Here is a 26,280-nt window from a genome sequence, read left to right as displayed (position 1 = left end):
ACAATGTGCTTAAGGTGAACGTCCGATCATAACTTTCTTTTAATAAAAATTCATCATCTCACTGCATCAAATTTTGCTCATTTCCTTTTATCGTTTTAACAATTCCATGCATGTTAGCCTCAACCAAATTTGTTCAAACCATCGCTCGACCCACAACGCCTCTACCGAGACAGAAATGCGGCTTCTCTAAGACAGCGTATTTTATATAATTCATAAAAAAATGAATAAATTATGTCCCGAAAGGCCTCTTTAAAATGTTCGCAAATAGTCAGTGGGTTATTATTCATCTTTGAAAACGGGGTAATTCTTTTACTGGAAGGTTCGGGTCGGGTCACATTTCTTCGCGAATAATTCTCATAATAATTGGAGATAACGTAAATCTGAAAATGTCTTCAACAAGCCAATAAATTATGTTTATCAAATCTTAAATAAAAAATACTTTAATCTAGTTTGAATAAATATATTAGTCAGAAAGCATATCAACAGGAACTTAACACTCAGCGATAATTCACAATATTCCCATTTTAAATTTTCTAAATTATCTTATAAATAGGCTATAAAACTAAATTTAGAATTTAGGAATTCCAACATTTTGTATATAAAATACGCACGCTTGAGAGGAAATCACTCATAAGTGTTGTAAGGCGGCAATTTGAAAATCAACGAAATTAAGGTAATTTTATGATTTATTTATTCTATATCTAAAACAACTACGTACAGCAAAATTACTTTTAAACTCGCAAAAAATGTAGTTCAAAATAGTTTTGAAGCAGACGACATTGAATGCGTTCATTCGATATCATTTTACTACTATAAAATACTATTAATTTAACATATCGACTGTGTATTTGATAATTTGCGAATATATTTTCAGTTTGTCATTCGTAAAATACATGTAAATAAAAGGTTAAGATAAATTTTATGTCAGGTTCTATAAGTGCAAGACTAAAATTAACTAATACTAGTAAATACTTATTGTTTTTATTATTATTATTAGTGGCAATGAAGCGACATATAATTATCAATCAATTGATTAAAAAGATTGAATGTTAACTTTTCTTTTTCCTTTTTCAGGGGTTGAAGTGAAGCACACAGAAAAAAAAGAGTTCAATCATTTACAGTGTTTACAATAAAGACTGAAAAAAATGGATCTTCTTCGTTGGATGAAATTCATAACTGTGACAGTCTTGTTGCTGTTGTCTCTTTTAACAGAAGGAAGTGCTCGTCGGTTTAATGCTTGCAGATACAACGCTGTAACGCACTCGTGCGATGACGTAATTTTGAGAAGCGTAGGACCATACAAATTTGAGAAAAGTCTATGTAGGGACATTTACGGAGGAAAGTGTCGTCGTTTGGTTCCCTTGAAAAGGCGATGTTTCTGTATGGGAAAAATAGTTTTCTAGAACAAATTCAACGTTATATACAATGAGTTCTAACTAGTTACTGGCGGCATTCAAATTTATAAATGGCATTTTATTATTGAATTGTAATATGGCTGATTTAACATGCATATAATTATATGACATTCGTAGTATGTGTTTGAGCATTTCGTTGCGACTGTTTCATTGAAGCGTCATGAAGTATTATTTCATTACTTTCATTTCATATATATGTAAATATAACAAAAAACGATAATTTCGGACTTCTTCAGCGACATTTTATACATAACAATGAATTTAAACTAAACAAGGGAAGTGACATAACAGTATTATTGTTAAGCATAGGCCCTACTGGGACATTGTCATTGTTATTTGAAACAAAATATAGATAAATGAATATGTGCTTTATTTCCTTATTGACATTTAACTTTTATTTATTTGTCATTGCAACATTTCATGTATTATATTGTTGTTTTAACATCATCTTTGATCTTTGTTGATTCATTTATTTTTTAATTTCAGCATTAATTATAGTTAAAAATATCCATAATCTTTTTATCCGACAAGAATAGGGCAATATTTATTAAAAATACAGAGTATTATACATATTGTTTATTGTTTTCTGTTGATAGCTATTTGTCTTTCTATTTGTCTTGTTTAAATGAAAATAAAATTAAAAAAACCCCCAAACTTTATCTAACTTCATCTTTGTGTTTTGATTTCATTAGATTTGATTTCATTAGACGAATGTCTGTAAACATCCCTGTTTTCGCGAAGTTAAGATCAAGAGCGTGTGGAACTCGGGAAAATATATATAGGTTTCAGACTTATGGCCTCCTTGTCTTGCAACTGCCACTTGTCATGATTAGCAAGTATACCAATTTTAATGAACCTTTTAAAATATATGTTTATGTAATAGGCTATATCAGGGAACTTAATTGACAAAGATTTTGCATGACGACGACAGCGATGATAACCATAATACTGTGAATTCACTTAATTTCGTGGACATGGAATTTCATGGTTTTGTAACAAAGAAAATTTTTCACGGGAACTTAAATTCGTGGATTGTTTATTTTTCTAGAGTAAAAATGTAAATAATGTGATGCAAAATAATCTTACAGAAGACGAAATGAAATTTCGTTGGGGACTGACATATCCACGAAAATTAGTGCCCGACAAATTATAATTTTGCAGTCGCTCGAGTTTTCCTTTGAAACTGACGAACTAAAATTGAGTTACTAACAGTATAGAGCCTGGTCAAACTGCACAGATAGGCAGACTGGTCTGTCTCTATACTGGTGTCAATGGCAAATCTCTATGAGTTCCAGTGGTCAATATCAGGATCAAGATTCCTTTTAGAAAATATATGCACAGTTACTTTTCGTATCGTAGGTTGAATGTACTTTTTTTATCTGCGCTTAAATACTCCATATTACTTAAAAGTTGATTTGAAATCACACAAGATGATGTCATTTAATCCAACAATGAGTTTGTTCTATTGACATTTTTTTTTCAAAAACACACCAGTGAGCAATGTATAAGCGTTTAATGATCTAATAAATTTTACACAGCAAAAGGAAGTTCGAAAAACGAGGACTTTGATTTTAAAATTGATTATTCAGTTTTGTTTTGATAAAATGAAACAAAATAATGTGATTAAAGAGCATCTTGAAGGCATCGAAGATTACAAGAAGAGTTGCTAAAGTCTCTCAAATATATTGTGAAACACAATGTCAACAGCTAAAGAGAAATCAACATTATCTAAGCTACCTGGGAAGAAATTATTCTCTCATTCCTGGATGGATTTTATAATAATTTGGTATAAATGTGTAAGACATAATGCTGATAGTCGTGCATAGGGGTCAGGTCTTCAGTTCTGCACAGAATTAAATGTTTTGATCATCTTTGAAAGACTATCACACAAAGTGTATCCAGTATTAATTAAAACGCCGGCACGAGAAAACGACCCTTAAATTCATTTTACAAATGACGTCAAAAGACGTTAACGTTGTCATATACGTTACAAATAAAAAAGTGAATTACCCTTCAAATGCTTAAGATAAATATGAATAGGTAACAATGAGCAAATTTCAAAAGTTTTTTCTATTATTAAGGAGCAGTAGACCTGAATTTTTTTTACAAATTTATTATGTCATTTAAAAAGAATTGACTGACGTTAAGGGTCACTTACTCATGTCAGCTTTCAATTATGATGTTCATATTAATTATAATGACCAATTAGATCAACAGGGAATTTTGCTCAGAGTATATGTAATGTGGACAGAGAGACAATATACATGTACTTTAAATGATCACAAATGTTGCCTTTAACGCTTTGTGTTCTGGTGATTAAAAAGTAACTGGTCAATGAAAATAAATATAAACATACAGTGTTTTTAAATTTGTAGATTAGTATATATAATTATACAGGTATAACAAAAAATCAAAACAGTTAATTTACAATATATTCTGCATCACAATGATGCTATTTTTGGAGGGTCACATATGCTCATGTACTTAACACAGAACTGCATTTCTGACAAGCCAGATTAAGATTACTCTTGCTAGAGATTCAAAGATTTGAAATTTAATAAAAATCATTTTAAAACTCCAACACATTAAGAAAATTCATTCCTAATGAAGTAAAAATGTTTAAACTTATGAACCAAATGCATTCCTTTGAGTTAAAATATTCCTTACAACTGATACATATACATGTTCTTACAACTTCAATCCTCCAGTGTAAAATCGTATTTCTTAAATTTTGATTTAAAATCTGTTGCCATGGAAGCTTCTTGTGATTTGGAAACACTACATACTTTCCAGTCAACCCTTTCAGGCATGTCCAATATACCAGGACTTGCTAAAACTTCCCTGAAAAAAAAAACACAACAAAATATACATGAAATAATTGTAATTATACACTTATTTGCTTATCAAACTAAGTTTTTACTCATGTGCAGTCAAAATAAATTTGAGCTGTGTCACGACAAAACCAACATAATGGGTTTGCGACCAGCATGGATCCAGACCAGCCTGCGCATCCGCGCAGTCTGATCAGGATCCATGCTGTTCGCTTACAAACCCTATTACAAGTAGAGAAACTGATAGCGAACAGCATGGATCCTGATCAGACTGGTCTGGATCCATGCTGGTCGCAAACGCACTATGTTGGTTTTGTCATGACGCGGCTCATTTCAAACAGTAGGATCATGATATGCCCCAGTATCACTTATCAGAGTTTACAAGAAGAGTGTTCTCTATATAAATATCAAGAATTAGAAACTTGCCCACCTATGGCCTAATTTTTATTTTATTTTATCTTATTTATTTTTATTTGGTCAAAATTTGTGCACAGTTAAATCTGTGAAAAAATACAAATGATATTTGTTAATGCTGATCAGACCAATTGATAAAGCAAATATTGTTATACAGACAAAGGAAAAGATAGACAACAGGCAATTTGTGAAAACAATAGCTTGTTTGTGCTCTCATGAGATGAAAGTAAGAAAATCTTACTGAAGACATGTCATTTTTAATATTGTTTAGCTGTATCCTTAAGTGTTTAGATAATCAGGTTTATCTACAAGAGTTACACTACCTGCCAAACTGAAGTGGGAACTTTTGAGATCCAGAGATTCTACAGTAGAGTTTTTCATCAGTTGGTAACTCAGCATAGAAATAAGGCACACCAATCTGAACAATCTGAATTTGAAATCAATAAAAAGTATTTTTTCTTCCTTATACAGTTATTGCGACACTCATAAACAGTGTTATATCAGAATGTACAAATATTTCACTTAGTTATCAACTTACCTGTCTTATATCAGAATGTACAGGTATTTCACTTAGTTATCAACTTACCTGTCTTATATCAGAATGTACAGATATTTCACTTAGTTATCAACAAACTTGTCTTATATCAGAATGTACAGGTATTTCACTTAGTTATCAACAAACTTGTCTTATATCAGAATGTACAGGTATTTCACTTAGTTATCAACTTACCTGTCTTATATCAGAATGTACAGATATTTCACTTAGTTATCAACTAAATTGTCTTATATAAGAATGTACAGATATTTCACTTAGTTATCAACAAACTTGTCTTATATCAGAATGTACAGATATTTCACTTCGTTATCAACTTACCTGTCTTATATCAGAATGTACAGATATTTCACTTAGTTATCAACTAAATTGTCTTATATAAGAATGTACAGGTATTTCACTTAGTTATCAACAAACTTGTCTTATATCAGAATGTACAGGTATTTCACTTAGTTATCAACTTACCTGTCTTATATCAGAATGTACAGATATTTCACTTAGTTATCAACTAAATTGTCTTATATCAGAATGTACAGGTATTTCACTTAGTTATCAACAAACTTGTCTTATATCAGAATGTACAGGTATTTCACTTAGTTATCAACTTACCTGTCTTATATCAGAATGTACAGGTATTTCATTCAGTTGTATTGAGTCACTTTCAGCAGCTTCCAAAAATGTTTCTTTTATTTCCTGAACACTTTCCTGAGGAATTGGCACTGCCTGTAATATAGTAAATATACAATAAATATTTTGGTGATTGTTAAAAAATTAAGACTTTTGATATTTAAAAATTAAAATTTTGTTCAATTATATTACAAGAATGAATATTACAATGTCATAGTCTAAAAGAATCTAAAAAGCTCTGCTTTAACCTGCACATTTAGTATATGTTGAGCCATAAAAGATTTCAAGTCCAAGACTATCATGAGCGATGGACAGACACAGAGCTCATCAGGTCAAAAATGATAAAAATAGAACTTATGTAATACTGATTCTCATAAATCATTCATAAATGTATGAGTACATTTTTTTAATCATTATTTTCCTGTAAAATTTCCCTTCAGTTTTAATATATTTTTTTAACATTATCTTTAGTATGTAACATTGTTATTTTCTTTTCATTTTAATTATTTTAAGAGAATAATTTTTACTGTACAAACTTCATAACTCTTAACTACAATGTAGATTAAAAGGCAGAAGCATGTACAAGAAAACAATACTTTAACAGTTAGCGTCACAATTTAGTGTTGCTTCTTCTTTTGTGAATAAATCATTTATCATTTATTCAAGCTTGGGTCCATGTAACAACAGGTAATAACAAAACCTCCTATCTCCTCTTTTCTACCAATTCATAATTCTGATTTCTTTCAGTTCAAACACAGGCCAAACAATTCCTTTGTCTTTTTATTGAAAAAAAAAGAAACCTTTTGATATATGAAATAAATTTGTATCATCTCAAGGGTCAGAAAGAGGTTTTGTTTGCTTATTGGGTTTTACCTCACACTGACACAGTAAAGGTCCTATGGGGAAGTTTCAGCTTTACTGGTGAAGACCTCAGGTGCCCGTCCGTGCATTATTTCAGGCCCAAGCGGGCACCTGAGCAGCTGAATGGCTTCCTCACATGAAAGAATTCAAAGTCCCTGTGGGGATTCAAACCCACAACAGTGAGGGGGGACAAGTGTTTTGAAGTCAGACAGGGGTGTAGAAGTGAATTCAGTGCAACTTTTGCACAAAGCCAGTTTTTATTACTGAGAGTTGGTGTTCTAAAGGGGTTAAATTTGTTTCACACTGATGTTGTAAATAGGCTATTTCTCTAAAAAGGCCCTCTCAGCAGAAGATGCACTATACTATATTACATTACTATATTCTACTCACCTGAATCTGTAAATGTTGAGTTTTATAATTCCTCTCAAAGAATACTACAGCTTTACCCTGTTTCTTAAAACATTTCTTTAATGCTTTTTTATACCTATAAAAGAGTGAACACAGAAAACATGTAATTCTCTCATTTGTAGATCAGTAAATAGATTAGTAACAAAATAAAACCTGCACTTAAAACTTGATCAAATCTTACAACAGATGCATCCAACATAGTCATAGAAGAACTGTAAACATAACATTCAATAATCAAATAGCATACATCACTGTGCTAACACGTAGAAAGTATACAGAAAAATAGAAGGTTTATTTGATTTGTTGAATTTTGAATTTCAGGGAAATTATCTACCTAGTATTCTTGGACCCACTAGGTCTGCTAAAATATCTATATACAGGCAAACCTGTGATTTAAGGCCATCTAAAGGAGAGACCACACATGGCCTTTATAGACAAGTGGTCTTTATTTGAAATTTATTGTATTTTCATTCATGTAATTTGAAACAGCAGAGAAAGAAAAAAGAATTAAGACATTTCAATGGAAACAAAACCATCACTTAACTAGAACTCCGCGAGTCGGATGTGTCGCCTTGTGAACAATATAGTTAAGGAGAATTTATGGCCAGGACAAAAATGAAGAAAATAAAGAAGTGCAGAGTACCGGTTCTTGTACACTGCATTTTTCTTAAAGAGATCTAACATCCAATGAAGTTTCAAAACCATAGCTTTTATACTTTAGGAGAAATGGCCTGGACAAAAATAAAGTATGAAAATTAACAAAGGGCAATAACTCAAAAAATAAGAAATGCAAAGTACCGGTTCTTGTGCACAGAACTTCTTCTTAATGAGATCTATCATCCTATGAAGTTTCATGTCCATAGCTTTTATACTTTAGGAGAAATGGCCTGGACAGAAATAAAGTATGAAAATTAACAAAGGGCAATAACTCAAAAAAATAAGAAATGCAGATTACTGGTTCTTGTGCACTGCACTTTTTTTTAATGAGATCTATCATCCTATGAAGTTTAAAGACTATAGCTTTTATACTTTAGGAGAAATGACCTGGACAAAAATAAAGTATGAAAATTAACAAAGGGCAATAACTAAAAAAATAAGAAATACAGATGAGTACCAGTTCTTGTGTACTGCACTTCTTCTTAATGGGATCTATCATCCTATGAAGTTTCATGTCCATAGCTTTTATACTTTAGGAGAAATGGCCTGGACAAAAATAAAGTATGAAAATTAACAAAGGGTAATAACTCAAAAAATAAGATATGCAGAGTACCGGTTCTTGTGCACTGCACTTCTTCTTAATTAGATCTATCATCCTATGAAGTGTCAAGTCCATAGCTTTTATACTTTAGGAGAAATGGGCTGAACAAAAATAAAGTATGAAAATTAACAAAGGGTAATAACTCAAACAATAAGAAATGCAGAATACTGGTTCTTGTGAACTGCACTTCTTCTTAATGAGATCTATCATCCTATGAAGATTCAAGTCCATAGCTTTTATACTTTAGGAGAAATGGCCCGGACAAAAATAAAGTATGAAAATTAACAAAGGGCAATAACTCAAAAATTAAGAAGTGCAGAGTAACGGTTCTTGTGCACTGCACTTCGGGTCATTGTAACAAGCATGCATACGAAGTTTGAAGTCAATCCAACTTATAATGATTGACTAATGCTCCAGACAAGCTAGCGGGGACGCAGACGGCGTCGACATAGATGCCGCCGACAAAAGTAACCCCTATATGTCACCTTTTTCAAGGCGACACAAAAAGAAGACTCTTCAAGATTTCAAGGTTTCAAACTAGCAATCTGTGGTGTGTACACCTTATGCTATCCTTAATATTATATTTAACCACATGCTTAAGCAGATAAAGTTTACCATAAACAATAAAATGTCTTGAAAGTTTTAACAATAAATCTGCAGGTGGGGACAGACCATGATACCAGAGCAGAACAAGATCAGCCAGGACATCCATGTACATGTATATTCACTCAATACCGTATGTATATTGAAAATTTCCCTAAAATGATGAATGGTTTTGTCCAGATTGAAAGGTGGACTTTCTTTGTTGCGTAAAATATATTTGACATATTGATTTCAAATTCTTACACTTCTTAGAAGAATAAATAACAAATTAACACAGACAAATTCATGTTAGTAGCTTCTTAGATAACAACAATATTTAATTTTACATAAACACATATCAGCGACATTGGCGCACTCCAAAAAGTTATTGACGTCAACGTCATGATATTGTACAACTTTTGCTTCAACGTTACGCAGTCAATGACCGTTACTACCTTTTAAAGTATTGTCCGTTTTCCCGTTCAACACTAAATCTCTTATGCCATTAAACATATGCGTATCCGTCATTTCAAAATGTGTTGATAATATTCTACAATGTATGCTGATAAAATTTCATTACAATACAGGTTGACGTTCAAGAGATATTTAAAAAGACAACAAATTTTTGGATAACCCCTCGTACAACAACAAGTAAATAATGCACAGACTAACTGTAAAACCTTATCCCCATTCCAAGAGGACTTGAGATAGCAGGGAAAATATTGCTTTTTACATTTCCACATTCTACTATTGTGGTTGTTTTGTAATGGCACCAAATAAATATAGAAACAGAGTATTTAGCAGGGATTCTAACATCTCACTGTCCCTGTAGACTGGGGCCTTCAACAAAATATCCATGTTTCTGAGTGTTGGGGGCGTAGATATAAATGACTTGTGCTTAACTTGAACTGATGAAAAATTCTTTATCACATAATCCACAGCGCAGGATAAAAAGGATATTACACTAGTGTAATAACACCTTGACATGATGTTATTTGCGTTACAAACACAGCGTAAAAGCACGCTTATGTTAGGGTTACACTATAAGTGCATCAATAATAAATGGCACTTTTTAAACTGTAAATCGTTCTTAATTTGAATATGTGATAAATAGAATATTTTATTTAATTTGACCCATGAAATATTGTGCTATATCAGTCAAATATATTTCATATTTTTAAAAAATAAATATGAAATATAAATATGAAAGTGGGCGGAGTCAAAACTCATATTTATTTTACGGGACTTCTTTCGCCATTTTGTTTGAAAAATCTGATAAATACAAACAACTTTTTTGTTGAATTTTGTTTTGAAAACTATCTAGAATGATAGAAAATGGTCTAACTAAGAAAATAAATCCGAACACCAATATCTTTAATTCAGTCATTAACGCTGTACAGACGTTTAAAAAGTTGTTTACGTGACGTCACAATCTAGCGCTAAATATCGCGTGCAAAACAAAACGATACTTACATTACTGCGGGCTGTATAATTGCAGTTGCGTAGCAGGCAAGGGGGTTCATAACCATTTTTCTTTGATAATGAAATTAAATAAAAAGGTTATTTTTTCGTTTTTCGTGAAATATGGTATATATTTTCACTCAACATGATAAAATGCCTCATATTTTCACTCGCCGTCCCGGCTCGTGAAAATATGTGGCATTTTATCATGTTTCGTGAAAATATATTCCATATTTCACTCAAACGAAAAAATATCCTCTTAATATTTGTGTAGATTCAATACTTAATTTATTGAACTTGTTGAATAAAACAATATCTTGCTCGCCAAAGGCTCACATAATATGATTTTATTCAACTCATTCAATAAAATATAGTATTAAACCTACACTCATTCAATATCCTCTATATATTTGACAATATTGAGTATTGCTACCTGTTTATTTCTTCTAGCACATCTTCTGGTAAAGTGACAGTTGATTGATAATGACCAATTGGTAATATAAGAATGTGTTCTGCAACTAGGCCACCTTTTGCTAATGCTAAATATGTCTGAAATAGGAAACACAAAAAATTAGACCACTCATTGTCTTCATTTATATATTTTTGTACTGTCAACAATAAAATTCATGATAATTCAATAGCCTGCTTCAATTCTTAATTTGAAAAAGAAATTTGTATTGAAATTATATAGTACATCATTTACAAAAAAGAATTTGTATGAAGTTTTTTTGAATTTCTTACTCAATATTCAATATTCTTAATTGGTTTGTTTTGTTTCGTTTTACAATGCATCAACACAGATTGGGTCATACGGTGCAGAAACAGGGATAACCTTGGGTGTTACAAACTTAAAGCAGCACCAGGGGTCAAAACCACCTCACCTCTGAAGCTAAGAGATGCACAGACTACAGTAATTTGAACCCATTTAGTCGTATCTTACAATCACACACATATAAATGATGCAATATTAAAGGCAATCCTTCAACCACTAGGGACAATAATCTTTTTCGAGATTTTCATATAGAATTTAAACTGTTTAATAGAATTTCTTTAAACTCGGCATGTTGTTAGAATATGACAACAGAAATATTCTGAATGAAAAAAATTAGGTGGCACTGACCTCAATTTTGAGTTATCTGCCCTTGAATCAGAATTATTTACTTATATCAGGTCATTTCAAGGGCAGATAACTTATAGATGTCAATAAAGTCTTGTTTTTAATTTTGGATTATGTTTTTCCTTTTTATTGTTGATCTCAATACATAAAAGCGTGCAATTCCAAATATTATTTCTGTTACTTGTATATTTTTCAGTTTAAATGAAAGGACATAAAATTCTTTAAAAATACAAAGGAATTTTTATGGATTCAAACTTGATAACTCTTTGCTAATTCAAAGATATTAACTTAATGATAATTTCGTGTCAATTTAAGTATGTGTGTCTATAATAATTAAAACTCAATGTTAGTTCTATGCCAATATAAACCCTATGACAAAAACTACATGTTATTCAAACATGTGATCCCAATGCAAATTGAAACATGCTGTCTCTAAATTGAGCTTACTTAATTGGTAGTTAAAACTATCATGTCTCCAGATTCCAACCATGTTCATGAAAATTTTGAAAATGTATCAATAAGTAAAAATTATTGTGAAGTGAACAAAGAAAATAACTTATACATTGCAATCAGCACTTACACAAATATAAATAACTAAATCAAGGTCAAAATATGCAAAAATAGCCCATGCTGCATTACTAACACAGTAGAAATCAGTCACTAATCAAGCATAACATGGAAATTATTACTTTTAACTTGAATCTTTTTACTTTTTCCAACATCTCAGTACATTTTTCTCAAGTTTGATTTTCTTGAAATATATTACCTCATCTGGAGGCATGCAGCATTTAGAGTGAAGTTTGTAAAGAGATGAATTAGACGTCTTTCAGTGCATTTCGGCGTGTGACAAGGCAAGATTTTAGCATTTAATCATTCAAGCACCTTGTCCAGTATATACCGGTATACAGTATTTTGTGTGGTGCTCCAACACATTTTATAGTCTCACTTGTTTTAATAAAGCAAAATATATTTCCCATAATGCATTATACATTTATTGTCAATATCTACATGTAGAAAATTAGAGATTTTTTATTACCTCAGTACCAACACTCACTACAAGATGTTTTTCTACATCAGGACTTCCAAGGCAAAACCAACATGGTCCAGTGGGAACAGCTACATATGAAAATATGCGTGTAAAAACATTACAAATGCTGTATTGTTCAAACTATCAGGCAATTACTGTAAAAGAACACTATTAAGCTGATGGTAAAACATTTGAACATTGTCTATTTCCACATTTTACAGAGATGTAGTGTACAAAATGGAAAAACTTGAAAATAATTTTAAGTGCCCCAATAAGGAACTCCACTGAGTTCTGAATGCCTTAAAACATAAAATTTGAATTTCTTACATAGATCAGCTGGGCACTTAAAACAGAATGATATGCAAAAGATAATTAAGAAATATATTCAGAAATAAATTGAAAATTGTATTTTTATGCAATTCTTAGCCTAATTTGAGTGAAATTTTCAGTCCCTTTTCAGAGCCTCAGTGGGGTCCCTTTAAAAACCAAGAACATGAGTAATGGTGTTATTTTATAGTCATTAGCCAGATAGCTTATACTATTTGACGCTTTTAACCAATTTGGCCATTTGTAAGTGACAGCTACAAATATTAAATATAAAATAGAACTCTACCAAAAACAAGGTATATTGATTAGCCTATGGGTCATCCACAAAATATTTCAGAGCACATATAACAAGAGCTGTCACAGGAGACAGCGAAGCTCGACTAATAAAATACTGGACTCAGTAAGGAAGACAAAACTATGAAAGAGAAATCAATTTAGGTATAATTATATATTAAGTTATAGTAAAAAAATAACATTGTTAACATAAATTCCAAGATCAAGGGGAATAATTCTGAAAATAGTCACCCTAGAGTTATGAACCTTGTCATACAACATGTGTGTAATGATAAGAAATATATATTTGAAGTTTGAAGTAGATACCTTAACAAGAACTGTCGGAGGACAGTAACGCTCGACTATTCGAAAATTTGTCACAAGGGTGTTTCATTGAGTATAATAATGCTTACCTATATGAATACATAAAATTGTCCGAAAAGGTACAAACTCTTCAAGTTTCAATACATTCCCTTCAGTAGTTATGGAGAGACAAGCTTACATGCAAAAACTTTACCAAGAATTCATGAGTCGAAAAAGGGGCATAATTATGCAAAAAAAGCAAATCAGAGTTATGGGACTTGTACCAATCATCTTAGATAATCACAGAGACCAAGTGTGTTAAGTTTCAATCCATTCCCTTCAGTAGTTATGGAGATACCAGCTTACATGCAAAAACTTAACCAAGAATTTCTAAGTCGAAAAAGGGGCATAATTATGTTAAAAAGCAAATCAGAGTTATGGGACTTGTGCCAATCATCTTAGATAATCACAGAGAACTAGTGTGTGAAGTTTCAATCCATTCCCTTCAGTAGTTATGGAGATACCAGCTTACATGCAAAAACTTAACCAAGAATTTCTAAGTCGAAAAAGGGGCATAACTATGTAAAAAAGCCAATCAGAGTTATGGGACTTGTGCCAATCATCTTAGATAATCACAGAGAACAAATGTGTGAAGTTTCAATCCATTCCCTTCCGTAGTTATGGAGATAACAGCTTACATACAAAAACTTAACCAAGAATTTCTAAGTCGAAAAAGGGGCATAATTATGAAAAAAAGCAAATCAGAGTTATGGGACTTGTGCCAATCATCTTAGATAATCACAGAGAACAAGTGTGTGAAGTTTCAATCCATTCCCTTCAGTAGTTATGGAGATACCAGCTTACATACAAAAACTTAACCAAGAATTTCTAAGTCGAAAAAGGGGCATAATTATAAAAAAAGCAAATCAGAGTTATGGGACTTGTGCCAATCATCTTAGATAATCACAGAGAACAAGTGTGTGAAGTTTCAATCCATTCCCTTCAGTAGTTATGGAGATACCAGCTTACATACAAAAACTTAACCAAGAATTTCTAAGTCGAAAAAGGGGCATAATTATGAAAAAAAGCAAATCAGAGTTATGGGACTTGTGCCAATCATCTTAGATAATCACAGAGAACAAGTGTGTGAAGTTTCAATCCATTCCCTTCAGTAGTTATGGAGATACCAGCTTACATACAAAAACTTAACCACAGGGACGCCGACGCCGACAAATGGGTGACTGCATTAGCTCGATTATTCTGCGAATAGTCGAGCTAAAAAGTAAAGAAGTTATAATATTTCTTAAAGAAAATCCTAAGTTCAAAAAGAGATAAATCTCTGTAAATATTGCTTCAAGAGTTATGAACCTTGTCACATAAAATGTAATTGATGATAAGGAATAAGTTTTTGAAGTTTGAGGTAGACACCTTTAAAACTAAAAAAGTTATAGTAAAAAATAACCTATTTTAAGTAAAAAAAATCTAAGTTTATAGGGAGATAATTCTTGCAATATTGGTGCTAGAGTTATGAACCTTAACACATAACATGTGGTTAAGATAAGGTACATATATTTGAAGTATGAAGTTGATCCCGTAAGAAATAAATAAGTAACAGAAAAAAATAGTATTTTTTAAGGAAAATTCCAAGGTCAAGGGGAGATAAATCTGAAAATATTGGTGCTAGAGTTATGAACCTTGTCACATAAGATGTAGTTGATGATAAGGAACATATATTTGAAGTATGAAGTTGATACCTTAAGAAATGACAAAGTTATAGTGAAAAATATTTTACTGCACCAAAACTTTAATCTGAAATCTGGACACGGATGCCGACGCCCCAGACGAGTAGGACAGCTCTCCATATACTTCGTATAGTCGAGCTAAAAATTATCAACCTACGTTTATGTTTTTTCTGTTGACCATCTGCCCCACCTTGACCTTTTCGCTTCTTCCCACCACCATCTCCTTTCATGTCATAGAAAAACTGATCCTGCAAGTGTCATGTATGGCATGAAATAAATTAATAACTTACATAAACTGCAAATTCAACAACTCAAATTTAACAGCAAAAACACCAACACTATCAAGCAAGCTCTGAAAAGACATAAAAAAGGGTGCAGTGTATAAAACTACCATAGCTTTTTTTATATCAACTTGAATGGAAATGAGGATGAGTATGATACAATAGAATTCTAATTTCCTATTTATCTTTCAATCACACAATCACTTATCAAAGGGGAGTAAGTGTCATTTACCGTTTTGTCCCTGGGGGTGTGTGCATTTTTCAAAAGGGCTAATTAGAATTATTAAAATGTGACTAAAAATTATGTTTATTAAAGATACAATCAAATTATAAAAAATATTATAGATTATAAATCTGTAAGATAAGATTTTTTTCTTCTATACAATTTAATGTGGTGGTTGGGGTGATGCTAATTAGAAGGGGGCCATAAATAGGAAACAATATGGTATATACAATCACTCCACATTCATCACCATAGAATTCATCATTGAAATACTTGAAACATTTATGACTAGTCCATGCCACTAGTATAGTGCCAGATCAGACAGCTGTCATCTGTGAACACCATACTGTTGTGTGCACCATTCCAGCATTTATTTGATGTTTGGTTTTAAAGTCACATCCATACTATAAAGGTCATAATATAGAGAGCTCACACTGAGGGTCGCCATGGTCTTCACTTGCGATTCTTTTATAAGATTGGCATTTTTTTCTTCAATTTGGCTACAGAAACTTGTGATAATTTTTATGCCCAACAGCGTTTATATCAGGTGTATTTTTAAAAAAAATTATATGACCTTAGTGCAGTAACAGGTTAACTTGGTAATGCATAATTATGACAAATTATGGCAACTTTTAAGCATCACTGGTGGAGGAAGATACTAGATACCCCTTATTGCATTATTTCAGTCACAAGCAATAAGCTAAGAAGAACTTCTGCCATTTTGTAATTGACCTAGATAGCTTCCTCACATTTTGATATCATAAGTTGTTTCTTTCAACAACAGAATGTTTCAAATTGATAAGCTTGTTAAGGCCATTGTATAAATTTAGAGTGGTCAATCATGTATGTATTCTGCAAAAATTTTTAAATGCCAAAATATTGACCAAATCACTAGAGTCTAATCCTGAAGACAAGAAAGTAAAATAAATATAGTATTGCTGCCAAAGCAATGTTCAAATAATTTATTGTTAGTAATAGTTATTTCATAGTTGTTACTCAGTGTGGGTAGAGAGATTAAACAAGGCAGCTGTCAGTTTCTAAATCTATTTACTTATGATTACTAACAGAGAAGTGATGCCAGGTGAATTTAGGCAGGGCTTATCAGCTAGTGATCAACAGTGAGTCAATATATTACACAACATATACATGAATGTATACCAAATAAATTATACAAAACTTGCTATAATGAAACTTATATGACACACCTGTTTTTCTGCCACTTGAGTTGATTTTTCCTTATAAGGACATTCTGTGACATCTTCTGGTTGAGAGACAAGTTCTGTAGGATCCATCTGTGACATTGGTGTTATACTAAATGCATACAAATACTGGAAAAAAAATTCATTACAAAGTTTTAAAAAAAAACAAACCCAAAAGAAAACTACATAAACTACTACAGTCGACTCTCGTTATCTCGAAGTCATCGGGACCGACCAAAAAATATCGAGATAACGAAATGTCGAGATAAACATATTAGGGTTGGAATACGGCAGAAACTGATATTACAAAAGACATGTGCATACCTTATGTCAAATAAACTATGATTTCCACTGTCTTGTTTTCATAGGCCTAGTCAATATTTAACAAAGTAACAATAGCGGATGTTTACCAGCGGAAAAACTTGTGTCTGTGATAAACACATATAGTGAGGTTTACTCAGTAATACATCGATATGGTGAAAACAATGTTTTCAGGGTGGTTGATCCGGATATCCTCCCTGGTTATTTATCTGGTCTTTCTCGAGATTGTTCAACCACTGATTGATTTGGTGGTGATGTTTTAAAACAATATTGCAACGATTGTGTTTCTATACTTTCACTATTTCATTACATTTAAAGTCATAATGAATTCATACAGTGTTCGAATATTTATAAAGAACGTAAAATTCACTCATTTTGGACGTAAGTCAATCAACTCGCTTAATAGATTAACTTTTATAAAAACAGCTTAACTTGTTACAAACATAATCATCATTATGACACGCGCAATTGAGCAATTATCGTCTAGTTTGTGTTTTTCACATGTCTTAAGGGAACAGATGAAAGAAAACTATTAGTCGAGATAAACAAAGGATAATAGTGTGAAAATAACTGTTGGGGCTGAAATTTTACATCGAGATACTAAAAATATCGAAATAAAAATATCGAGATAAACAAATATTTCCAATATAGATAAAGAAGGAAGAAAATCGGGACTTTCAAAATTTCATCGAAATAACGAAATATCGAGAAAAGCGATGTCGAGATAACGATAGTTGACTGTATATAAACGTCACGATTATCCAATGAAAAGCGACGTCACAAACGTGCAGTATTATAATACATATGAACTAGCAAGTAAAACCATATCCTAGTATTATGCTGACATCTGCAACAACACAGAACAGAACACACTACCATATTAAACATTATCAAATATCATTATCTGTAGTGTATCTTTTATAACAATAAACTTCTAAAACAATATGATAGAAAGTCGAAGGAAATGTGAAATGCAGAGCATGTCTACTTTTGCTTATAGAGCTTAACTTTTGTTTATTGGGTTTTACATTACACTGACACAGTATAGGTCATATGGCGATGTTCAAGCTTTAATGAAGAAGTAAAACCTCTTGTGCCCTTCTGTCCATTATTTCAGGCACGAAAAATATTAGGCTGTATCTTGTCACTATTAATAAGATTGATGAATCTATCCTATATAAAATACCTTTTTCTTCAGTTTGTTTCCAACCTTGGCTAGGCCGATAAATCTGGTCACATGTCTAGCTGGTTCTGCCAGGACTTTATGATTTCTGTAGGGTTGACGTTCGTAATGTACATCTTCTAGAGCAGAGAAATGGTAGCGAGGTCGCAATTTTACTGCCAGCTGAGAAAGTGTCTCCGACCCACTATTGTTCGAACTGAATCCTTCCTAGGTTATTAAAATGAAAAATGACAACATCTGAATACTTCCGAAGTGACATATTATAAACATACATCATTCATTTAGTTAGCAAGAATCGATACAGGCTTATTATTGACTTTTTAGGGTTTCTCACAAAGTGCTTGTTATCTTATTTTATATCGAAAACCAAAGACAGTACATAATATCATTACCTGTTCACTGCTATACTTTTCAACACCTTTCGGCCACTGTGATGATATCAGGATGTCTACACCTTTAAATTTGCTGTCATTTTTTACAGGATCAATGAGAGAGTTGATGTCAACAGCATTGAAACATGTATCATCTGATATAATATCTGATTCTGTTCCACTGAGATATGCTAACTGTAGTCCCGAGCTGCCATTGTATAACCCCTTCTTACCTACAAAAGTTGGTATAACATATATGATATGCATCTAGCAATTATTGTCCTTGCCATATAAAATATAGAGCTTTCATAGATTTGTTTACAGAATTATATTGTTTAACCCTTTAGCTCAATACAACATTATACAGGATTTTTTCATTTTTATCTGAGGTAACAGATTTGCTAACTTAAATAACCAATTTGGCCATGGGTCATGGGGATATTTTAATCTACAGGCTAAACATACAACCAATCTTAACAGCATTTCAACTTATGATATGGATTGTCAATCTGTTAATAATGATAACCCTAAGTATAAGCATCCTGGTAAACCGTAAATGTGTGTAACAGTCCAATCTATTTTAAAGTTTAAGGGGCTTTGATAGAAAAGTCACTAAAAGTATAATCCTGGTAAGACTGCATGGATATAATCAAAGCACAGAAGGCACTGAATTTGTTTGGGTCTCAGAATGTCAGAAAGGTTTATAAACCAATTTGTTTTTGTATAGTGCCACCAATGCTTTACAGTGTTTTAACTGTAGTAAATTGACTATAAGACTAACTGCAACACTGATAGTCAATTCAATGTTTATTTGACTTAAAAAATTTAAAAAAAAAATGAGTTGCTTCAACTGGGATTTGAACCTCAGACCTCTCGATTCATAAGCGAGCGTTCAAACCCCTCGGCCATGGTGAAATTATATGTTAACGGCCTGTGAGAACCATATTATTCTAAATTAGGGTTTGTAACACTTATTATTTTGACGCTTAACCTGTTGTCTAACACAGATGTAAATAATCATGGAGCTTACTGTAAGCATGTATATCTATAAAGAATGAAACAATTTTAGAAATCTTCGACCATTCGGGAACTACTTTGCTTGAAAATTAATGCGCCTGTCATTTGACAATCTTTACGCATTGATCTCCCCTGAATTTTTCGGCGTTAGTGTACATATAAAGGGAAGTAACCGCTTCAAAATAGTGGACTACTTTAGGCATTTGCAATTAACAGCATTAGGCTCTGAAATTTCGCTACCATTATTTGTTTGGTCTGACGACCCAAACAAATATAAACTGCATGCCTGGCTCTATACTAGTATACTGGTGGCAAAGGTCAGTCACTTTCAGTTCCAGCTGAAGACTGGCCTGGCTCTATACTGTTGTCAAAGGCTGGTCACTTTCAGTTCCAGCAGGTTAAGGGTTAGTAAGAGCACATTTTAAGAATACATCTGATATTATAGACAACAAATGACACTGACACATTGAAGGTTTTACATTGTTTTACAATGTTGTTTCTCTGAATTCACTTCTAACTATAAAATAATAATACATAATTTTTGTTTGGTTGGCTAGACAGTTAATATTTTGCATTTGAAAGAAAAATATTTATGCAATATGCCCTAAGAATGAAAACTGTATGTATCTAGTTCTTTCATATGGAATTACCAATTTTTTTGTCTTTGTTACTTTAGATAAGGTTTTTATTCAAATAGCACTGATATGTTTTTAGAAATTAAGAAACCAGAGAACAATTAAATTGATAGTTAACTTTTGTTATTCCTTTGATGATCTGATGTTGCAAACTTAGTGTGCAGAAATGAGTACTTCCTTAGTAACAGTCAAAGCTTACAATTAAGAATGTTTCAGGTTTTTTGTGCTTTTACATTCACCTGAAGTGCAGGTAAAATAATTATACACTTACCGAAACCAAAGGTGATGCAAGATTTGAAATAGCAGACTTATGTTATCTTTTATCTGTTACAAGATTAAGTAATAGATGCTATCTAAAACTCAGCAAATGTGGGTTTTTCCAGTAGCTAATCCATAGGTACAAACAACCTTCTACCGTTATAGCTTCATGGAGCACTATCTGTTACAAAAGATTAGTCAACCTGTTGTGCTTATTTTCAAAGCTGTAACTGTAAAAGTTACAGATTAGCTGGGAATTTTTTTTTAAAAATTCTTCATTCCGAAGTAAGTCGTGCTGTTTGATCTAAAATTAAACCAAAGAGACTAAAATATTGATCAATCACATACCAAGATAAGTGACATTATCACAGAGGTCTCCTCCTTTCATGTCCTTATATAACTTGACATGTTCTGATCTGTTTGGTCCAAGAACAAGAATAGGTAAAGGAACTGAAATATAAATATATTATATTCATATTTATATCCAGTTCTGGGAACTATTCTGCATATCGATATTAGATCAAGTTATTTACCTACCATATTCAAAATCATCACACGAAATTATAAAAGAGATTATAATGTTCTCAAAGCTTACTTTTTCAATACCGGCATGAATTATGTATTGCATAAGCCATCATGAACAAAGCCACTTCCATCACAGCTTAAGCTGTTATTAATATGCACATTCATTCATTTATGATAATGTTATTCAGCAAAAGCAATCAACAGTTTCAGCACGATTAGTAATGAAAAGGTGTTGTCTTTTGGTAACCATGTGTGAATTAAATGATAGGGCTGATATTTTACGTATTCATTTATAATAGCAAAGGTTTAAAATAGCTTGCTTTAACATAAGCCGTCCAGTTAGCTCAATAGGTAGAGCATTGGATTGTGAATCTGGCGACCCAGGTTTGATTTCCGGAAGGCGCAGGTCATTTTTGTTGTGATTGATCATGAAATCTTTTCTATGGTCATTCGCACTGTACCTCTGCTCTGGTATGTACAGAAGTTTCAATTCTTTGCAGAAGTGAAGGCAACTATTACTGGTAAACTGCTTGACAGCCTGCCCAGGAACGATGCGGTGGCTAAACTGTGCTCTGGTAAATTCGATGTGGCTTACTGTTGTGATCCGGAGTGAAAACTACTAACACCAACACCACTATAACTTGCATTAAGATTAAATCAAAACCATTAAAATCAAAATTATTCAACAATATTGGAGGTGAAGTCTTACCTTTGACTGATCCAGATGCATACTTTTGCCATTCCTCATTTTTGTCACCAAAGAAGTTGCCAACACACAACAAAACCTTTAGAAAAATGTATGAAAACTGATGAATGTCCTCTTTTAAATGAATCTTTTAATGACATGCAGTCAAAACATCCAAAATGCAGACAATGTTAGTTTTACCAACTTCTGCAACATGTAATTCAACATGAAATTTGGTATCAATTTTTATATTTTTGTTGAAATGCACTGCTTTTTTAAATTTTATTTACAAATATATAATGACAAAACAAAATACGAAAATATAGTGCCAAGTTTCCCTTGCTTAAAGCTTCTCGCCTCCAGATGAGCCAAAATATTTCAAGAAAATCAAACTTGAGAAAAATGTACTAAGATTATATGAAAAGTAAAAAGATTTGTGTAATATTTTACATGTTAAAATTATGCAATTAATGACTCGTTTTGCAGTATTCATCACCATAGTCCTACTGCGTGCCTAAAGAAGTAAGGGCTATTTTTACATATTTTGACCTCTTTTTGGTAATTTACACGGATTGCACATGCTGTTTGACATGTGTAAATTACTTTCTTTGTTCCCTTCACAATACATTTTCAAAATTTTAATGAAAAACAGTGCATGCTGCTTTAAAAATTAAAGTATTTACATGCACAATTAAAGTGGTGCAATAGCACAGTTGATTAGACCACTGACTATCACTCCGGAAGTCACATGTTTGATCCTGGATAACACCCTTTGGATTTTTCAGAGGCACTTTCAGTGTTTCCCACCTACCTAGAGGTGTACTGGTAAGAAGTCCAGGTACAGGAAAGAAATCTACAAAAGTCTTTGACTTTCTTTTTAATCCTTTTTACATTATGTTGTTGTACCATAATTGTATTATGTTTGCATCATATAAAATAAATACTGTTTAAACCAAATGCAAGTAATCCTTGCATTTATCAGTGCTATACACTGGGCATGTAAAAAAACCAAAGGGTCTATTCAATAAGAGGTAAGTACTGTTTTCCAGATTTCCTTGTATCTCATAGCTGTCTCTCAATTCAAAAATTCAATGTATACAATGCATACCTGCTTAGTGTAATGTAAACTGATTTTGAATCAGTATGATGTAGATAGATAGATATTATCAAAAGATAAAATTAAAATTGCTGAACTTGATTAAATTAAAAATATAGATAAAAGATGCATTAAAATAACAAGAGATTTGATCCAACATTCACAAAGCACATATATACAATTTATTGATATTAAAATGAATGACAGGGGTCCTGAAATATGTTGCCCAAGTTGTCAGAGTTGGGCTTATATGACCACATTGCTAAAAATATAAAATACATGACAGTATAATTATTAACTGCATATTCTCGTATTCATACAGGAAAACTTACATCAAATGATCCAGACTTTTTCTGTATACTGTTTATTCTTGCAAACAGTTGATCAAATCTTCCATCAACATCACCACTAACTAATCTGAAAATAGTAAAATACATACAGTCTCATTATAAGTTATTTTAATATGTGGAAGCCTAGGGTTGGAAATCGTTCTTCACGATACAGTCCAATAGCGATAGTGGTAATGACGCAACAATACAGGTATTTTTTCGATACTGATACTTTCAGATTACGACATATAGACTATTTATTTTTTTACAAAAGTATCAAATCTAGTACCGGTACTTTATGAAATGGTATATGGTAATTTACGAATTTACTATTGACGGTATAGGTATTCGGGCTTTGGCTTGCCCGGCTATAGACTACACATGTATATTTAAAAGGAAATCACATAAAAACAATTAAAGAATACATAGAATTCTATACTGGTGGGAGAGATAACTCCAACAAATAGATAACTCTGACACTTGGTAAATATTTTTGTTATAACTTTGTTTTTCAACAAACAAGCATACAGTCGAAACTGTCTTAAGCAGCCAGCCAAGGGATGCAGTCATTTTGGCTGCTTAAGACAGGTGGCTGCTGAATGGAGGATCCAGTTTTTATCCAAATAAATTATTCATTTCTTTGTAAAATAAATCTGATTTAAGTATAAATAAACCAGTCTGATTCATCATCATCATCATCAGTTTTTAACCATTTACAAACGTATGCTTTTAATAGTTTAACATGTACACAATCCTTCCAACATATAAAGCTTTACATGAATGTAACACAGATAAACAAATGCACTCACGATTTATTATGTCAATAATTGAAACTATTTATCCCATAAAAATATCTTCTTGCACAATAATTTAAAATGCGTAATATTTTTTTCACAAAAAAGTATGACAGTTTCTTTTTCTAACTTTTGATCAATAGAATATTGTGTACACGTCATCTAAGTGTCGGCACTTCCTTTGATGTTTCGGATTGAAACAGCAGAGCTACAGGTTTGTAAACATCAAAGATTCCCTTGAAGAGACCGCTAGTTACCTCTAAGAGGTCATCTTAAGTGTGTAAACTTAATGGTGTGATTTAACAGTGACCTCATTATATTTATGCAATTTTATTTTCACACATGGAGCAAGTGTTTTTATGAATTTATTACTGAGGAATTTAGACAATCGGCGATGTAATTCATTTTCATTTCTTTGGTAAGTACCATGTACGCACAAAATTTATCTGAATCGGGATAAACTGAAATTTCTTTTTGCCATCGACAATGCATTTTTTTCTTCTTTCTTTTTTTCTTAAAATCGGTAAATTGAAAAATAAAAAAACTAGCGTACAGTAACTCAAAAGAACGAATTTCAAGTGCGTTTAGATGTTCCAAACGTTTGTAATTACGACACGGATGAGCAATTATGCAAACTTCTTGAAATGTTGTGGTTTGTGTTAATATCTAGCACCTGACAAGTAGCTTTTGTTAATCCGTGACACGTGTCATCTTCAAAAATAAATGGCAGAATATTGCCTGGCCGTTTCACCCATAGGTAATCGGCGCGTTGATTGGTCACTACCCCCGCACCCCCCTCCCCCCCACACCCACTCTACAGCCTCCTACCTCTCAAAAACCATGTAAATACGATATTTTTCATTTGAAACATGTTTTAATATTTGGTTTATGCTTTTAATTCAATAACCTTCATTTCCTACAAAAAATAAAAATTGATACATATATATTTAGTAAAGGTATGCAACTCGCCGCTCAATTTTCAGCACTCATCTTAATATGAACTCCATAACTTCAACATTTTTTCACCAATTTTCAATATTTTGGTACCAAATGGTAGGGAATTGATTACTCTTAAAGGAATTAAAGTTGTCATTACAATCATTTCAAGTTATAAGAAGATATGTAATCTCGAAGTCACCGCAAGTGTAACTCGACAGTGATCTGACCGCTGGGTTTTCTTCAAAATTACCCGACTAAACGGCAGTTTATTCGAAATGAATGCATATTTCATTGTATAGCGCATATAAATATGATCAAATTATATTATTATTTGTAATAACTGTTCAATCAAAACATCTTATAAAACTATAACAAACCTTTTTTCCTATATGTTAAATTCCAAATTATAATGAAAGTAATAGTTCTACAGAGTGCTCTCCCCTTCATTTTTTGTACGGAGTATTTTCATTGGTCTCAGTTTTCATTGGTCTCAGGTTTTCATATGACCAATGAAAATACTCCATACGAATGCTTCCGTTTATACATGTGGGTCGGTATACTTTGCAGACGACTTTGCAGACAAGTTAAACATAGAGGGATTTTGCAGACAAGTTAAATAAAGAAGGATTTTAGACTTTGCAGACAATATAGATTATATAGGGGGTGTTTAATCCCTTGTCAACTGGTCAAAAGGTGTGAATGGGCAATTACATTGAAGTAATGCCATTTAGAAAGTATAAATTAATTTGCAAAACTTTTATTAAATTTGAAAAAAATATAGTTTTAAGTTGATGTTTTTTTTGTTAATTTATGCTTTCATAAAAAAAAATAAGAATATAATTAAAAAAATAATGATTATAACAAACAATATAAATTGTATCCAAATAAATGAAATAAAGAGTAAAAGCATTTAAAATCAAAGTAAATCAATGATATAGATAATTGTCACATAAACAAACATAGTAATGAAGGGCAATATGCTTGTGTGAACAAATAATTCCAACTGTTTGATGTATATGAATACATGTTTTTATTTAAGATAATAGAACAATTATTTCAAGTTTTATAAATTAAAGCTATTTGATATTAATGCTAAACCATTCAATTAGCACACTTGGCCAATTGGTTTATTAAAAGTAAATCATTATTGTGTTACAAACATGCTTTTATGGATAATTAATCTAATTTTAATAATCACTTGCAATTAATATGTTTATATTTGTTT

The 26,280-nt window shown here is 31.9% G+C and overlaps 1 protein-coding gene and 1 long non-coding RNA gene across 2 annotated transcripts in view; one reads left to right on the top strand and one right to left on the bottom strand.

Moving 5' to 3' along the window:
- The first annotated feature begins 517 nt into the window (after positions 1-517).
- LOC132733834 (uncharacterized) lies at positions 518-1,602 on the top strand. Its single transcript, XR_009626230.1, has 2 exons — positions 518-673; positions 1,075-1,602. It is a non-coding gene; the product is annotated as an uncharacterized LOC132733834 (long non-coding RNA).
- A 2,180-nt stretch (positions 1,603-3,782) lies between these two features.
- LOC132733833 (CWF19-like protein 1) overlaps positions 3,783-26,280 on the bottom strand; it is a 30,626-nt gene continuing 8,128 nt past the window's right edge. Inside the window, exons 2-14 of the mRNA XM_060720549.1 lie at positions 23,326-23,410; positions 21,922-21,997; positions 21,036-21,137; positions 18,799-19,010; positions 18,410-18,613; positions 16,909-17,031; positions 15,357-15,447; positions 12,564-12,643; positions 10,844-10,959; positions 7,092-7,185; positions 5,823-5,936; positions 4,984-5,087; positions 3,783-4,256 (exon numbers count right to left, since the gene is read on the bottom strand). Of these exons, the coding sequence (XP_060576532.1) occupies positions 4,112-4,256; positions 4,984-5,087; positions 5,823-5,936; positions 7,092-7,185; positions 10,844-10,959; positions 12,564-12,643; positions 15,357-15,447; positions 16,909-17,031; positions 18,410-18,613; positions 18,799-19,010; positions 21,036-21,137; positions 21,922-21,997; positions 23,326-23,410 (1,546 nt within the window). The 3' untranslated portion in view covers positions 3,783-4,111. The remainder of the gene's footprint in view (positions 4,257-4,983; positions 5,088-5,822; positions 5,937-7,091; positions 7,186-10,843; positions 10,960-12,563; positions 12,644-15,356; positions 15,448-16,908; positions 17,032-18,409; positions 18,614-18,798; positions 19,011-21,035; positions 21,138-21,921; positions 21,998-23,325; positions 23,411-26,280) is intronic.

Source organism: Ruditapes philippinarum, unplaced genomic scaffold (genome assembly GCF_026571515.1).
Source record: "Ruditapes philippinarum isolate M1 unplaced genomic scaffold, ASM2657151v2 ctg3702_1_1_1_1, whole genome shotgun sequence".
Taxonomy (NCBI): domain Eukaryota; kingdom Metazoa; phylum Mollusca; class Bivalvia; order Venerida; family Veneridae; genus Ruditapes; species Ruditapes philippinarum.
This window is presented reverse-complemented; position numbering and strand designations above follow the sequence as displayed.